The sequence below is a fragment of the Urocitellus parryii genome, chromosome 9 (assembly GCF_045843805.1).
Source record: "Urocitellus parryii isolate mUroPar1 chromosome 9, mUroPar1.hap1, whole genome shotgun sequence".
Classification (NCBI taxonomy): Eukaryota; Metazoa; Chordata; class Mammalia; order Rodentia; family Sciuridae; genus Urocitellus; species Urocitellus parryii.
In genome coordinates this window covers 101,949,922-101,968,314 of record NC_135539.1, presented here as the reverse complement: position 1 = coordinate 101,968,314, position 18,393 = coordinate 101,949,922, and the positions used below count along the sequence as shown (strand labels likewise).

General features: G+C 32.8%; 1 protein-coding gene across 1 annotated transcript in view; it reads right to left on the bottom strand.

Annotated features, from left to right (window-relative positions):
- Gpatch2 (G-patch domain containing 2) overlaps window positions 1–18,393 on the bottom strand; it is a 175,033-nt gene that overhangs the window by 40,549 nt on the left and 116,091 nt on the right. Inside the window, exons 7-8 of the mRNA XM_026388006.2 lie at window positions 10,221–10,260; window positions 3,754–3,824 (exon numbers count right to left, since the gene is read on the bottom strand). Of these exons, the coding sequence (XP_026243791.2) occupies window positions 3,754–3,824; window positions 10,221–10,260 (111 nt within the window). The remainder of the gene's footprint in view (window positions 1–3,753; window positions 3,825–10,220; window positions 10,261–18,393) is intronic.

The following is an 18,393-nucleotide window of genomic DNA, read 5'->3' as shown; positions in this document are numbered from 1 at the left end:
TAAGCAAGCACTCTACTAATGGGCTACATCCCTGGACCATTTTTTCAAATAGGGTCTTGCTAACTTTCCCAAGATGGCTCTGAACTTGGGATCCTCTTACTTCAGTCTCCTGAATAGTGAGGATTATAGGCATGTACAACTTGGGACCAAATTTCTACTATGGTTACTTAAGGTAGTAAAATTTCCTCCAATTATCAACTAATAGTAATCCATGAGTTTCAATATTACCACGATTTGAATTGTGGACACACGAGTACTTAGAAATCTATTTTTTTTAAACTAAACCTTTAAAAGATGTATATTTTTGTTACTAATTTCTAAATTAATTACATTCAGTTTAGGAACTATGACCTTAATGATACATATTCATTAAAATTTGTTGATGCTAGGTATATGGCCAGCTAACTGGTTAATTTTGTAAGCATATCATATCTTTGAGAAAATGTGTTTTTTTATAATAGTTTGGGTGCTGAGTTTTATAAAATTGCATTAATTTAAGCTTGGTAATTTTGTGTTTATAAACCTTCTGATGACTTAAGTCATTAATAATATGAGGATATATTGAAGTAGGATCATCATGGTAGGTGTTAGTGAGAATCTAAATGTACTGTTATTAATATCTGATTTAGGCATTTTGTGGCTACTTTATTTAGTGTATACCATAAAATTATTAACTTCTCTGGTAATTTGTATGTTTTATCACTAAATAATGACCTTTTAAAGCGGGCTAAGGGTTTTCCTCTTAAGTCGGTTTATCTGATATGAAAGTTTCCTTTATAGTGTATCTGGTATATCCTATTCTATCATTTAGTTTACCACTTTTACTTGTCATTATACGTCAGTTCTGTTTTCAACTGAAAAGTTTAATCCATAAATTTTATTGTGATAGCTGATACATGAATCCAATTCCACTGCTTACTTTTATGCTTTCTGTGTTCCATTTTCTCAATGCCTTTTTTCTTTTTTTAAGATAGATTTTTTTGGGGGGGAGGTCAATATTTTAATTCCATTTTACTCCCTTAATTGGTTTATAACTTATATACTTCATTTCTATTAATGTAGTAATTATTTTTGGTAGGTTACCAATGAATATTTACCATTATCTTACTATCACTGTTTTATCTGACCAATGAGGTTAATGTCATGAATAATACTTTAGACTGGAGTTTTAACTATAATTACCAACATTGTTAACTTAGCATGATATTAATGTCTATGATTTTATACTGCCTTCTTCAAAGTCCTACCAATTATACATTAGTATGATTATTATTCATCTTCTTTTATTTTTTTAATTAACACAGCAATTGTACATATTTATGGAGTATGATTATCATTTTATATAAGCACTGGTTGTTTAAATGCTTGTTTAAAGTTATTTATTTATTTATTTTGAATGTTTATCAAGTATTTATTACCAAACCATGCATTGAAAGTATACATGCAGGTGTGAGGCCAGGACAGGGGACTCGGCTTCTTCATTTATTTATTTTTTAAACTTTTTTTTAAAATTTCTTACTTACATGACAATAGTGGAATGCATTACAATCATAATTATCCATTCATAACACCATTTTTTGTAACTCTGTATATAAAGTATGTTCACACAAAATTATGCCATTATACATGAGCTCTCTTATTATTATTATTTGCATTACAATTCTTAATACACCTTTATACCACAATTTATCATATCTCTGATTGTATATAAGGTATGCTGACACCAAATCCACATCTTCATACATGTATTTTGTATAATGATGAGGGTCTCCTTTATTTATTTTTATCAATTCATTGATTTAGTATTCATACTCTTTTTTTATTATTAGTTGTTCAAAACATTACATAGTTCTTGACATATCATATTTCATACATTTGATTCAAGTGGGTTATGAACTCCCATTTTTACCCCTTATACAGATTGCAGAATCACATCGGTTACACATCCACGTTTTTACATATTGCCATACTAGTGTCTGTTGTATTCTGCTGCCTTTCCTATCCTCTACTATCCCCCCTCCCCTCCCTTCCCCTCCCCTCTTCTTTCTCTACCCCCTCTACTGTAATTCATTTCTCCCCCTTGTATTATTTTTCCCTTTCCCCTCACTTCCTCTTGTATGTAATTTTGTATAACCCTGAGGGTCTCCTTCCATTTCCATGCAATTTCCCTTCTCTTTCCCTTTCCCTCCCACCTCTCATCCCTGTTTAATGTTAATCTTCTTCTCATGCTCTTCATCCCTACTCTGTTCTTAGTTACTCTCCTTATATCAAAGAAGACATTTGGCATTTGATTTTTAGGGATTGGCTAGCTTCACTTAGCATAATCTGCTCTAATGCCATCCATTTCCCTCCAAATTCTATGATTTTGTCATTTTTTAATGCAGAGTAATACTCCATTGTGTATAAATGCCACATTTTTTTTTATCCATTCGTCTACTGAAGGGCATCTAGGTTGGTTCCACAGTCTTGCTATTGTGAATTGTGCTGCTATGAACATCGATGTAGCAGTATCCCTATAGTACGCTCTTTTAAGGTCTTTAGGGAATAGTCCGAGTCATACTCCCATCTCAAAATTTCCTTAGAAGATCACTTTTTTTTTTTTTTGAAATACAGCCTTAAATATTCTAACAAAATTTCATTGGTAGTAAAGTGCCTCAGTCTTTAAAAATATTAAAATGACTTTATTTCATCTTCACACCTGAAAGGTTTTCTGAAAGATAAGTTTTCCAGGTACATTGTGCTGGATTGACAGTGAATTTTTTTTTTTTTTAATCTGTATCCTGAAGATGATTCCAATATCTCCTGGTCTTCTTATTGCTATCATTTCTTTATAGATAATTTGTCCTTATTCTCTGAAATTTTAAAAGATCTTCCCTTTCTTTTTGCTATACTAGAGTACACTATTTTCTGTGGATTCATTTTTATTTATTGTTCTCGGTTTTCACTGTGATTTTTTTTATTATATCTGTATTTTTGGATTTACAATGTTCACTAGTTTTGAAAATTCTTGGTCAACCTCTCTTCAAATATCAATTTTCTTCAGTTCTTCTGTTCTTTGCATCAAGGAATCTGATTAAATTTATCTTAACTACTCTGATTTTCCATCTCCTTGAATTTTATACTATATTTTGGCTTATTTCTCCTGATATATATTCCCTTTCACTAATTATCTCTTCATCAGTCATACTTCTCACTTCTAACAATATTATTTTTTCACTTGTGACTGGTTAATTTAAGAGTAATTTGTTGTTCCCCCTTTTATTTCTATAAACACTTCATCCATAGTGATCAATAAACTGTATCTTAAAATTTTAGGTTCTGATATTCTTAGGGAAAATTCATTAGTTTATGTTGATTCTCACTGTTGGTGAATTATCTGATTTTATTTTAGAGAAGTTTTAAGTGTCTAAATGAGGTATGTATGCTGTGTAGGACTTGCATTTGCTCCTACAGACAACAGTTGGCTTCTTAATAGAGAATAGTTGTACAATAGGGTACTTTAAAGCTTTAAACAATAAAAATAAAATGTTATCTTTGTATTCTTTACTAGCGATACTGAAATAGATTCTAGTAAACAATACATAAAATGTGTAAGCCAACTTTTGAGAACCAAAGGCAAGCTAAACCACAACTTACCACATTCATATTAAGAGAGAGAGAGAGAGAGAGAGAGAGAGAGAGAGAGAGAGAGAGAGAGAGAGAAAAGGCTCATGATTTAGTGATGAAAATTAAAAGTGATTTTAAATGACTTACCTGCTAGCTGTTTTCACAGAACAATTTTTCTTGTGTCCTCTTTCAGCTCGGTTATCTCTCAGAAGCTGATGCTATACAAAGTGTTAAGACAAAGTTATAGAAACAAAAACATTTTCATTATATTATTTTGCAAAGAGAAAAATATCCTTTTTTATTCAAAGAGGCAATAATTTGTTCATTTGTATCACTTTATTTCTACTGGTTTCTCTTAAAGACAATTACCTTTGCTAGAGATGCCAGATTCACTGTAGCAAAAAAGTGAGAGCAGCAATCTAGTTATTTCCTTGACAGCTAAACTGCTCTCACAGTTGGTTAACACATAGCCTGGAGGTGGAAGTCTAGGACTCAGTTCTGTTCCTGGTTCTCTGGAGTAGCCTTGGCTAAAGTAATGTAATCTTTCTTGTCAACGGCCTCTACAATTGCATTCAGCTGAGAAGTTTTGGGGGCTATTTCCCCTAAGTTGATGTGAAAGAGCTAATATTATTTTCTTGATACCTACTGGCATACCATGGTAAGTAAAATACTCAAACCATTCTTGTTTAAATAAATTATTGGGTTGGAAATATGTAAAATATATTATATAGAAAAACTATATTTGATTGCCTCTTCAAAAAGCCTTACCATTCACTTCCCTTCACACTTACTTTACCCTAACCGGGGGAAAAAAATAAAAAAGATAGTACTCTCTACAATTTGTTAACTCAAATTGTAGCATATATTATTTATGCAGACACATGATTATAGAGAAGACTGAGCTAAAAAAATTATACGACATATTAGAAATTAGCCATTACATACATAAAGTCTTAAAAGTAATAATGTGAGATAGATCTGGATTCTAATCCTAGCTGCCCTAGTAGCTAATAAGTCATTACTTTTAATAGCAATTTTACCACTTACAAGATGTATAACCATAGGCAAAGTGCTTAACCTTTCAAAGCCCTAGTTTCCAAATGGAAAATAGAGATAAACATAACATCTACTTTCAGGCTGTTGTGATTATTAAATAAGATAAACCATGTAAAATGCTAAGTGCTACGAGACCAGAACATAAAAAATGCTGAGAGTATGACTTAAATGCAACAATTATGATGACTATGACTATAATTAATAAGCCTGGTTTTTAGTGGGTATTGATTGAATAGTATCAGTAACTTTTACTGAAGAACACTGTGTTGAACTGTTAATAAATCATTTGGAATTGTCAGTTTATTTGGCCATTTTTAAGATACACTAGACTTTAATTACTTCACCAAGAATATGGTTCGTTCTTTCTTTCAGGAATGTCCTGACTAACTAAATGTGCCCTAAATTTCTCTAAAATATCTACTTCTTTCCATTCCTGCTGCCATCATTTTCTCACCTGTAACAGCCTCCCAAACAGCCTCCTACATGTAACCTTGCTCTCACCTAATCCATTCTTCACACTGCCACCAGTGTAATTAATCTGACTTCATTACTCTCTTCACATAAAACTCAAAAGCTTCCATTATCCCTCATAATTTGATTATATCTCTAAACTTTTCTGCCTATACCTGACCTAACCTCTTTATTTCCTTCTCTCTTCCCATTTCTCTCTCCCCCTTTCTCTCTCTCTCTCTCTCTCTAAACCCAAGGGTGCTTAACCACTGAGCCACATCCTCAGCCTTTCTTTTTTTAAAAACTTTTATTTAGAAACAGGATCTCGATAATTTCTTAGGGCCTCACTAAGTTGTTGAGGCTGGCTTTGAACTTGTGATCCTCTGGCTTTACCCCCCCCTCCTGAGCTGCTGGGATTATAGCTGGGACATTTACCATGCGCGTGCTCATCTTGCTCATCTCTGGTCCTTTGCCTCAGTTATTCAATTTGCCTGTATCTCCATGGTTTGGCACTATATCCAGAACATCTTTAGTGCTCAATAAATATTTGTTGAATGAATGCATGAATGAAAGAGGTAATGAAATAGGGAATGAGATTGAGTATTTGATATGTAGCTGAAGCCATACCTCATTATTATTATGTATAGAAACAGCAACCATTTATCTTAAGTCCATTAATCTGAAAGTGTTTCAATTTAGAAACACTTCGTACCATGAATACTTAAATTGTTTCTGAAAATATAATTGATTAATTACTTTGGCATTTCTAAGTCTATTGCCTTTAAAATATATATAGATATATTTACAAACCAACATTTGTGACACAGATAGTTAAAAGTTGATGAAATCTATACTTCTGTTTTAAATTAATGGTAATAAATTAACTCTTTTGATTTTTTAGATAAAAACTACTTGAACACTTTCTCCAAGGTTTGTGCTACAACAATTCACAGAACTGAAAATCCCATATACAATGTTCTAGAATAAAATTAAATAATTAAATTTTGAAAAGGGCAATCCAAATAAACATTTCAATATACCTCAGAAGACCAACACATCTTCTAAGAATGTGTTTTCATCCTAAAAATTTTGATAGACTTTTATTTAAAAAGAGACAAATATTGGAATTACTTCATGTAATATGTCTACATAAAAAAGTCATCACAGAATTATCTCACCTTAGGAATAAAATTATCAATCTGGGTGTAACTTTGCATCTTTAAAATGAATTTCTGATAAAAATACAGACTCAGATCTCTGAGTTATGAATTTATCATGTTAATACATGAATGTAGGTCTTTTAAAGGGCAATCATGGAAAAATTAACCTAGGGTGCTACCAGAACAGAGAACATGTTTGTATTTGAAAGATTCCCAAAATGGTGTTAAAAAAATGAAATCAGGCATGAATTCACAATAAAAGAAACAAGAATCCTTGATCCTTGCTCTAAAAAGCAAGAATAAATAGCTCATCAGATTTTGACAAATTTTTCATTATTCTTATAGGTAAGTTTTATGTTTCCTTGGACTCCTATCAGTGTCACAAGTGAGGTCATTTTCAGGGTTCTGACTCAATAATGTCATCTCTGATTAAAAACAGAACTTCTGAATATGGTGCGAAGTGCTTCTTACCTTCCAACTTTCAGATTGCTGGATTTAGGCCAAACGGAGATACAATTCCCTTATTAGTGACCTGCAGGCGTATATTAAAAAAATGACTCATATAAGAATTACATTAGAATCCATAAATGCAAACCTAGGCACACAATTTAAAAAAAATTATTGAATTAAATCAGGAAAAGTATTCTTTGTGGGTAATGGTTTTTATTGTTACAGAATAGGAATTAAAAATTTCTATGGCTATTCATTTGTACAAAATCATTAAAAGTCTCAAATCCCTGATGAGAAAGAAGCAAATGGTGGAATTCTTATTCCACAGCATTCCTGTCTTTGCTGCCAGACATGGACAAGGCATTCAAGCTTAGGAGCATCTGTATTGGCAGCCCTCCTTCCTGTAATTCCTCAAAAATCTGCAAAATAATTTCAAGTCTCTTCACAATTGGCCTTTCATTGTCCTCAACATTAAAAGAACTAAATAATATCTAACCTATGATCTATGACTCATTAAGGTACTTGCAAACTCAGTCAAAATGTCAAACCATAAGATGTTTAAGGAGGCAAAGCCTTAGAATTTAAAGACACACAGACAATACATGCATGTGTATGCACTTGTGCTTCGTATGGTGCCCTCTTCCTCTGCCCTTCCCCTCCTCAACCAAATTGTCATTTCTCTTTTGTAGTCTTTATAGTGCCCTCTCTATGGTTTTCACAAACATTTACTAACATGCTATAATTGCTACTTTCTTGCCCACACTATACCACATTAGGGGAAAAGATATGCTGTCTTCCATCAACATACTTTTTTCTTTTTTGTAAAATTATCAAAGTTAGGAGGTCTTGGAATAATATCTTTTTGTAAAATTAGAGAGTATCTGATAGATAGTGACAGGTGAGTTATTTATTAAATGAAGGTATGATCACTCTGTAGAATGTAAATGGAAATGAGATTAAACACTAAAGCAAGCAGAGGAAAGCAGTGAGAGGTGACTTTTAAGGGAAATGGGGTTAACATAATCATTATTCTGTGTTGACAAGTTTTTATATGAAAAGTTAAAGGTGATCATGAATGATAAAGATGATATTCATCTCTAAGCTGATAAGCTGGTATATGAAAAGTAAAAAGTGATAATGAGTGATAAAGTTAATATTCATTCAACAATACATTGAAGAACTTCATAATTCTTCATGGTTTTGTACTTCATCCCTTGAACTTATGTTTGGCAATATTTTACTGTGCTATAGAATTTAGGTCTAATTGAACTAAAAAATTATTATTCCCCAAAATGTAAAACAGGGTGTATTTCTCTACATATACGTGCAGTTGATATCCACTACTCCTAGATTCCATATTTGTGAATTTGTCTACTTATTAAAATTTATTTGTAACAGCAAAATCAATACCTTTGCAGCCATTTGTAGTCCTGCACAAAGTTGTAAAAACTTTGAGCTGTTGGAAATTCATGTTTCTAGCTATCACTTTGTCTTCTTATTTCAATTCTCATAGTAAAAACAAGAGATTTTTTATGATCTGTTTCTTGAACTTTTGTGTTTTTTTCTTTTTGAAGATATCCTCATTTTAAATGGCTATTAAGTGTGGTGCTGAAGTTCTGTTTAGAACACTAAAATGGGCCTTACAAAGAAAAGCTATGTGCACTACATAAGTCTTGCATTAGGCATGTGTCATAGTGTAGCTGGCCATGAGTTCAATTTCAATGAATCAATAATCTACATAATAAATCAGGTATCCTGAAGCAGAAATACATGTAAAACAAGGTTATGTATTGACTAGTTGATGAAGGTCTTGTAGCCACAGGCTTGAAGGAACCTAAGAGCATTGTTCTAGGATTCAAAAATGTTGTATTTTGAGTGTATATATACTAATTAATAACCTATGTAGTCAAGATAAAAATGTGAAACATGCTAACATTCAAGCAGGCCTGATTTAACACTTATTCAAATGGATTAGAAAACAGAAATGTTAAGAAAGAATCAGTCATTTTTATTCCTTATAAATTATTAACTATTAGCTGTTATTTTTGTTTTGGCACTAGAGATTAACCTAGTGCCTCACATGTGCTAGGCAGTTGCTCTTACCAATGAGCTACAGTCCCAGTCCTGGCTATTAATTGATTTTTATCTGCAGATAGGAAGCCAAAGTTTAGATTACAAAGTAATCTAGAACATAAATTTATACTACCATACCAGTATTTCTCACGATATAAGAGGCAGAAATGAGCTTAAAGAAATTATATTTTGGGATAAAATATATCCTGATGCAACTTAATATCGGTACTAGAAGGAGAAACTTATTGTAAGCATTGCGTGTAGAGGGATACCCCCATGAAAGCAGGAAGTCTACTTTTTATATTATGAATAATAAGACAAACACATCAGAGATGTGATTGCGGTTTCCAAATTAATAGTAGTAAATATTCCACATTAATGTGAGAAGTATCTCTAAAGGGGAAAATAACTTATAGCAAACGGCAAATAACAAAATTATTACAACTGACTTTGAATTTATAAGATATTGTTCTTCTAACAGTCTCATGTGTGTTAGGAAATAGAGCTTATATTATAATTAACTATGTGGTACCTCTTATCAATCACGGGCATGATGATTATTATATTCAAGTTTGAACCTGTTACAACATTTAAGGCATCAAACATTATCAATAGAATAATGTTTTTGAAACTATCAAGCACGATACTTTACCAATCTCCCATCCTATCCTTCAGAAAAAACAACCTCATTTGTTTTCTATCATTCCCAGGTATTTTAAAAATGTGTTTTCTTATGGATTGACCAATGAAAAAATAGTTTTCATGATTATGATGAAAAAACGTCTTATAAGGACTCCAACCCACAAATGTAAATGCTTTAAAACTCATCACAAATTTAAGTCCTAAATTAGCTTAGCCTGCTTTAGAGAGAGAAATAATACATTCAAGAGACAAAAAAAGTAGACTTATTTTCTCTACAAAGACAACTGAAATGAATGTCAAGTTCTTGCTAAGTCAACTAATCATTGCAGTGTCACATACACCAATAAGAGATAAAAAGAAATTCATCTACAGATATAATGTAAACTTGTAAGAAATTATTGGCACCTTCTAAACTTCAATAAAAATATTCTCTTGCTGGCTGATCTGAAGTTCAATACAAATTAAATTTTTAAGCATGTATACTGTTTGGACACCTTGATTTTGTGAAAACCATTTAAGTAGCGAAGTTGTACAAGTTAGTGAATTCCAGGGCCTTTCCATGGAGGTCATCTATGTGACTCAGGAAGGTGGCAATAAGGGAAAACGGATGCTTACTGAGGATCGCCCATTTGGTCAGTATATTAAGCCCTGGCACAATTAACTCCTTTTAAAATAAGCTAGGAATTTATATCCTTTCTCATGAAGCTGAATCTACAACCCTGAAAGGAGATAGATAAATATTTGAAATAGACTAACTTCCTTTTGGATTAGAACATTCCTTACCTGGCCATGCTCTGTCCTAGCCCCAGGGCTAAACCAATGGCTGCAGAGGAAAGAGAAGAGGAGTTAGCTGGGCCTAACTGAAGGCTCATGATCTCACATGATCAACCTGCAGGTGCTTTAAGAAATTTATTCACTGCCAGCAATGGAGCCTTAAATATGCTTTATTTTAATGGATATTTCATGTAATTCTAGACTTACACCAATTTTGACAGAAACGTAAGAGTGCTCATAACCCAGTAATTTTCAATTTAATAAGCAAACTGAGTTAGAATTACATTTCCATTTAATTACGTTAACATAAACTGCTGGAACTGTATTCATTTTATGAATCAATTCTGGTTATAAAATCCATAAATGCTATCATTTACCACAACTTAATTATAGCATCATTACAACAAATCGTGACCTTTTGATTATAAGAATTATATAAAAAAGTTGAAAACACAAGAATATTATATTCTATAGTTCTGTCCCCAGGGACTACACAAAAAAACCCTTGACGGGAATTATGGCCCATCAGCTGAAAGCACCTCAGACTCATTTCTTTCACAGTTACAATTAGAACTCTGGCAGAGAACAAGTTTAACAATTTAGAAACACAGAAGTTACTGCACAGTTGAAGCCTTCCTTTCTCCCATGGCCCAACCTAACCCATTTACATCAGTTGGCTCTGGGGCTCTCAATATCAGGCTATACACTTTCAATGGGAATTGTTATTAGTTATGTGCCCAGTTCTATGGCAGTATTCTACAAAAAAACTAATTTTAAACATCAAGAACTAGGAAATTGAGAGATACTTTGGCATGTTAACCACTTAAAAACCTATTATCATAGGCAAGGATACTAGTATTACTATTGATGCTATTTATGATTTCAAGAACAGAAATACCAAGTATCTTTTTTTGTTAAGTGCTCTTTAGACACATGTTATGTCTTATTTCCTATCCTCATAAAAATCTTAGAAGGTTGTTCTTATGCTCCAGATACAGAGCCGAAGGTCTGGAGGTTGTGTTACTTGCTCAAGGTGTGCTTTCACCCTACCAATTTGCAGAAGGGCAAGGGGCCTACAATGCAAGGGCATCTTTCCTGGTACTCTATATTCTCTATCCTCTGTGGTACTAAAACTGAGAACAAACAGCCTCTACAATAATAGGATTTGTCTATGCTCTTAATGTAACATTCTCAAGCTCATAGAAAGTGATGTTCCTTGGCGGGACGGATTCTACCACTGACATGGGAATTGACAATTACTGGTATTAGTAAATGACATCTGGGTTGATTATTAATTGGAAACAAATTAATCAATGCATAAGATATTTCCCTTCTGCTGGAGAGTGTGCACACCTTTTGCTTTAAAGAAAAAAAATTTGAAACACAATTCATATATTAGTTAAAAAAACACAACTAAAAAGATTAAAATAGCAGTCACTTGTCACATCTATCCTGACTCCAAAGCTCTGTCCAGAAAAAAAAAAAAAAAAAACATTGTCAACTCTTTCAGTCTTTTCCTGTTGTGAAATATAAAGCTACAGTTTGAACGAATATAGGTATCCTGACACTGCTTAATTAATTGGTTTTTAGATGTCATGGTTTGATTTTCCTTTGTCATAAATTTAGTTCTTTTTTAACTCCCAACTATTTTGAAGTATAATACTGCTTTGATTAATCAATTTATGATGATGTGAATATTTTTTGCCACTGTTTCCCTTGTGTTTCTCCTGAAGTTGATATTTGCCTCATTTTTCTTCCTTTGGTATTTTTTCCCCATGTACCCCTCAGCCTTCTTTTATTAGAAGTGTCACATCTTTATCAATGTTAGTTTTCAAATATGAAAAAAATCTTTGGTATGCATCTATTATTTACCCTCCTTCCTGCTTCACTCCCAGAAGTTTCCTTCTCAGTATCTCTGCCTACTTATTCTCATTGTTCTCTCGCTCCAGATCTGTGGAACTTCCTTTGTCATTTCTGTCCTTTGCTGGACCTACTTTTCTGTATCCCACAGTTTCTTAGTTTATTTCCACTGTCTACTGCAGTGGTCATTTTCCATTGTTGGATGTGTGGTATACAAATATTTCTCTTAGAGTCTGTAGCTTCTTTTAAAAGGCCCCCCTCCCCCAAAGAACAGTTTTGAATTTTATTGAAAAAGCTATGCTTTTTCATCTTGGAAAAAAATCCATTAGCCATACTTGTGTGGGTCTACTGCTGGGCTCTCTATTCTGTTCTATTGATTTATGTGTCTATCCCCCTACTAATATTACTTGGTCTTGAATACTATAGCTATATTATAGCCTTACTGTAGACTTGAAATCTAGTAGCATGGTTTCTATCACTTTATTCTCTTTTAAAAGTTTGTTTTAGCTATTCTAATTCCTTTCCATATAAATTTTAAAATAATTTTGTCTTCACTTCCGAAAAACACACAACACATAACTTGCTGGGATTGTGACAAGAACTGCATTAAACCTGAATATCATTTTAGGATAAACTGAAATCTTTGCTATATTGAATTTTCTAATCCATGAGCATGGAAAGTCTCTTCATATATTAAAGGAAACTTTGATTCCTTTCACCCCTTTATCTGCCCTTTTATCTTTCATTTCTTTCACTAAATTTTCCCCAAAATTTATGAAGAAAATTTTAAAATATTAAAAAAATTGAATGAATGTTAGAACCAAAAACTCATATCAACTATCTAGATTTTACTATTAACATTTTGGTATACTTGGTTTTTAAGAGGTTATTAATCTATTTGAATGATGTAATTTGATGAGCAGGTACTTTTCCTGGGGTCTCTCCTTATACTGAAGGTTTTTCTCAAATACCTGTAGATCAAAAATTATCCATTCAATATTTTAAAAGTACTACAAAACTGATCAGAAAAGCAATGATTAAGTTTATCTACAGGACAATCTCCCAAGTTTCTTCTGTGAGGAAACCTCCAAAGGTCATTATCTTTTTCTTCTTGGATTGGTAAATTTCTCAAGAGAGAAATATTTACTTTCTTGATTTAGCTTGATGTCCCACCTACTTTTGTTTTTCTCTTTTCTAGGGCACATGAGGGGCAAATTAGCATCTCCTTCAGCAGACATATACGTTTACATTCCTTCAGTCTGCTGAGTTCATTAAACCCTCCAACTGCTTTCTAGTTCTAGAAATTGGGGAAAACCTCTTGTCAGCAGAACCATCCGTCCTTCTTTGTCATTGTGTGCTTATACTTTTCTCTATCTAGTGGGACATGAGTAGGAAGACTGAAAATAATGTTCAGAAAGGCAAAAAAAAAAAAAAAAAAAAAAACCAACCAACAAACAAACAAAACCTAAGAGCAGTGAGTGATATCACTGAAGCCATGAAGGGAAAAATTAAGAAAGGAGTGGTCATTGGTGTTAAACATAGAAAAATCAAATCTGACAGCAACTGACAAAATTGGAGGAATCACTGGTAACATTTTCTAGAGAAGTTCCAGGAGTCGTAGTGGGAAGAAATTAGGATTACAATTCCATAGTTGAATGTGAATGAAGGGAGACATGGGGAAGTAGGCTGTAATCCACGCTTTCTAGAAATTAAGCTTTCAAGGCAAGTGAGAGGAGAGAGAGAGACAGACAACAGGATTGAGGGAAACTGAAGAAGAGATTTAACAAGGGTAGTGAACATAAGGGAAGAAAAAAAGCTGGAAGAATATTAGATTATAATAAGAAAATTATATAATCAATTTAAGATTTCATTCTACATTAGTTCTGGGTCATGGTTATATTCAAGAGTAGCCAGAGGAGTAACTGAATGGCAAGCAGATGAACACTGGAGGCAAAAAAGAAAATAAACTGCTGAGTGCCAGCATATAATGATCCATCCAAGCCTCACCACAGGGTCACAGGAGTAAGTTCCCAATATTTACTGAGCCCTCACTGAAGGCCACATTGTTCACATTTAATCTGTAAACTAACCCCAGGACAGACACCATCCCCATTTGCAAATAAAACATTAGGTTCAAAGAGATTAAGCGATTTGCCAAAGATTTCATAACTGAGTAGCAGAGCTGGTTCAAATTTCGATTTGAAAGCCCATGTACCTTCCAAACATTATATATGCTGTCAACAACTAGGATATTTACAAATTGATGAAGATTAAATCAGGTGTCAAAACTCTCGAAGGATGAGGGCAAATGAAGATAGGTAAGTGGTAGCATGAATTTCACACAAGGAAGAAATCTTGCTTAGGAGTAAAAAAGGAATGTCTAGATGGGGTAATGATGTGGTAGAAAAAAATTATGGCCTCTGTATTCACCACTATGGAAATGTGAGAAAGCTGGAGGTTCCTTCTTATGAGCCAGCCACCTGACTAATTTATCCTGGCAGATTAAGACGCTTCTTCTTGTATGCTCTCAACGTCTTTATACATATCCCCATTAAAGCAGTCATATACTGTTGATGTTTTTTTTTGTCCTGATAATAAATTAAATTTGTCCTTGAGAAAGGGAGAATGATAAGATTAACAGGCATAGTTGTAGTAGATATAGAAACTGTGATAGAAGTGGTACAAGTAGTAATAGAAGTAGAATAAAAGCACTACCACCACCAGTGAATGTTTGAAATGTGCTGGGTACCATAACACATAATAAAGAAAAGTCCTGTTGCTATTCAAGGTCACAAAGCTAGCAAGGATTGGAATCCAGGGTGTCTGACTCCACACTTCTTGTTCTTAATGACACTTTTCTATCACCACCTTCAATTTATAGCATGTTTTCTTGGAGGTTAAAGTTCATTTTTTTCTTTTTTTTTTAGTGTTCCCAGAATCTAGCATAATACTGGGAAAATAACTGACTTATTAGCTTTTTAGGAAAAAAGTAAGTAAATAGAAAATACACAGTTAGTAGTGTCCTTATAAGTGAAAGTCAAGTTTATATAAAGATAAAGAAAGTTTATAGAAAGATAAAATGCCCTGAAAAAGAATGAAGTTGTAAGGATGTTTATTTATATTTGATTATACTGGAATCAAGATTGCAGAAGATGTTCACAGGGAGACTAGTAGTGAAAGAAATATCTGGGAGGAGAAAGTACAGAATAGTTTGAAAGTGAACAACTGCAAAGAAAGGCTAGGCTGAGACACTTAAGGACTGAGGTTTCCAAGTTCAGTTCTTCCTCTAGCATACAGAGGCATATTTAGGAACTAAGCCTGACATGTTATTACTTCATTTAATCCTCACCAGGGCTATGCTGGTAATAGGAACCACCATTACCTACTGAGCCCCTGTATACTATAGTGTTCTTTCAAGTAGAGCAGTTGTAGTTTGAAATTATGAAGTGATCTTTTTTTTTTAAAACCAAAAGCTCTGTAGATAGAAAGTTATAATAATATTTTTACTCTTCCTTAATCCTCCTGCCCGCCTCCACTGATTTCTTTTCTACTAAATCATACTTTTTAGAAGACAACTGATATTGCAGCTAATAATCCAGGTTTTCATTGTTTGAAATAGTTGCTATTTTTGGACTCAAAAGCACAATTTTATTTTAACTTAATAGTGGGTTTTATGTACACAAAATGGCCTAAATCTGTGCTATTTGAAATGGTAGTTAATAGTCATATCTGGTTACTTAAAGTAATATTAAAAATTAAGTTACTCAGTTGGAACAGCCACATTTCTAGTGGTATAGGCACATGTGGTTTAGAAGCTACCATGATATTCAGTGCAGATATACAACAAGACTAACAAACCAACACATAGTATTTAAAATAAATATTAATTTTTTCCCAATAGTACAATGTGGAACATGTGCACTTCTATACTGTGAGTTTTTGCATCCAACAACTACCTTCTAATTCCTAAATGTCTACAGACAAATCAGGGCTAATGGATGCACTTAAACGATTCCTCCACATGGCTAGCAAGTTGCCTAATGCATTTGCTTTTTTATTGACTTTTCATTGAACAGAGTTAGTGCGTGTGACTTTGGATAAGTCAAGATATGTATGAAATGGGGATGAAATACCTGCAATGACTACTTTAGAGAAGGTAGTAAAAACCTTAAAAACAGCAATGCATATAAAATTGCTCTGAAAAATGAAATATTCTTTATGATACAAAGTAACACCATCACCATCATTTTGATGTCTTATACCTAATTCAACAACCTCTCTGAATTTTATTTACATACTCTGTAAAAATATATAAGAAAGGATACTTATGCTTATTCTATTACTAAAAATTAAGACATTCATAAGCTAAACTTATTTACCTAAGGGTATAACAGTAAATTAAAGTAGAATTGATCTAGAATGTCTTATTTATCTCAACCTAGAGTTAAAGCCACTTTCCTATAAAGCAACAGATGCTAAATTTCAAAGTGTAAATGTACTCCCAAAGAACATAACCTTTAATCCAGGCAAATCTTGCTTTAAGCAAACTCGATATTTACACAAAAGATAAAATAAAGGGTGAATATTTGCTTTAAAAAGAAATTCATCATAGGATTATAATGAGTTACTCATGTGCATATAAAATAAGTTTGATCTATATACAATTAGGTAAGTGTCCTTTACTTAAAAATGAAATTAAAGCAAAATATAAATATCACTTTAAAATCAATTAATAAATCATCTATCTCTATTTAAAAACAAATGTCTTATAAGTGATTGGGAACAAGTTAGAAAAGAAAAAGTTCTGGAACCATTTAGAAAATACATAAAGAGAGTCTCAGTATGATTATATGTTTTTAAAAGTTAAGTCATAACTTTTTTTCACATTTTAATATTTACATATCTAGAAAAGCAATGGAATAATTGTAAATTTCAAAATTTAATATTATTTTTACTCAGAAATGAGGTCTAATTTCTCTGTTTTAGCTTGATCGAGGCTCTAGGCATTTTTCCTGTAGATCCCTAATTATATTAATAAATATTTGATTTACTGATACTAAATATTTCCTATTAGAAGGAACCTATCATATTTTAGTGATTGGACTTTAAATACAATAATATGTTTTGTAAAAAATAATTACTATACAGTATTTTAAAAAATTATTACAATGTTGTTACTTTATTAAAATGATCACATTTTTATAATAATGATACTTTTTAAGGCTTCCCAATATCTATCCAGAACACATTATCCACCTTTAAAAAAAGAACTCCATTTCCAACATGTGTGTAGCAAAGTTGTCTTTTTATGTTGTTTTTTTATGTGGTGCTGAGGATTGAACCCAGTGCCTCGCATATGGCGAGCACTCTACCACTGAGCCACAACCACAGCCCCAGATGGGTTAATTTTTTTTTAAATATTTTTTTAGTTGTCAATGGACCTTTATTTTATTTATTGACATGTGATGCTGAGAATGGAACCCAGTGCCTCATACATGGTAGGCAAGCACTCTGCCACTGAGCCACAACCCCATCCCCAAGTTGGGTTAATTTTGACATGATCACAAATGTACAGAATATAATTTTAGTCTGCAGTGTTCCTTCTATTCCTTTTCTCTTCCCTCCTCCTCCCCCTATTCTACAGGTTATTTGTTTATTTATCTATATATTTAGTGCTTTATAGATATGCATCAAGGTAGAATTCACTGTGGTATATTAATTAATATATGTACATCGTATAATTTTATCAATTTCATTCTGCATCTCCTCCCTTTTCCTGTCCTTCTCCCCCCACAACCCACATCCTCTATACCACTGTTTCCCCTTCTATTTTCATGGGGTCCCACTGCCCCCCCCCACTTATTTTGCTGCATCTTCCACATATGAGACAAAACATTTGACCCTTAACATGATATTATCCAGTTCCATCCATTTACCAGCAAATGTCATATCTTTGCTATTGTGAATCACACTGTTATAAACATAGGTGTGCCTGTATCACTATAGTATATTGATGTTAGTTCTTTTGGACAAATAGCAAGGAGTGCAATAGCTGGGTTATATGGTGGTTCTATTCCTAATCTTCTGTGGAATCCCCATACTGTTTTCCAAAGTGATTTTACTAATTTGTACTCCATGTGTGTATCCTTTCCCGAACATTCTCACTAGTATTTATTATTTGTATTCTTGATGACTGACATTCTAATTGGAGTTGGATGAAACTTCAATAAAACATTGTTTTGATTTGCATTTCCCTGATCTCCAGGGATATTGAATATTTTTCATATATTTGTTTGCCATTTACATTTTTTATTTTGAGAAG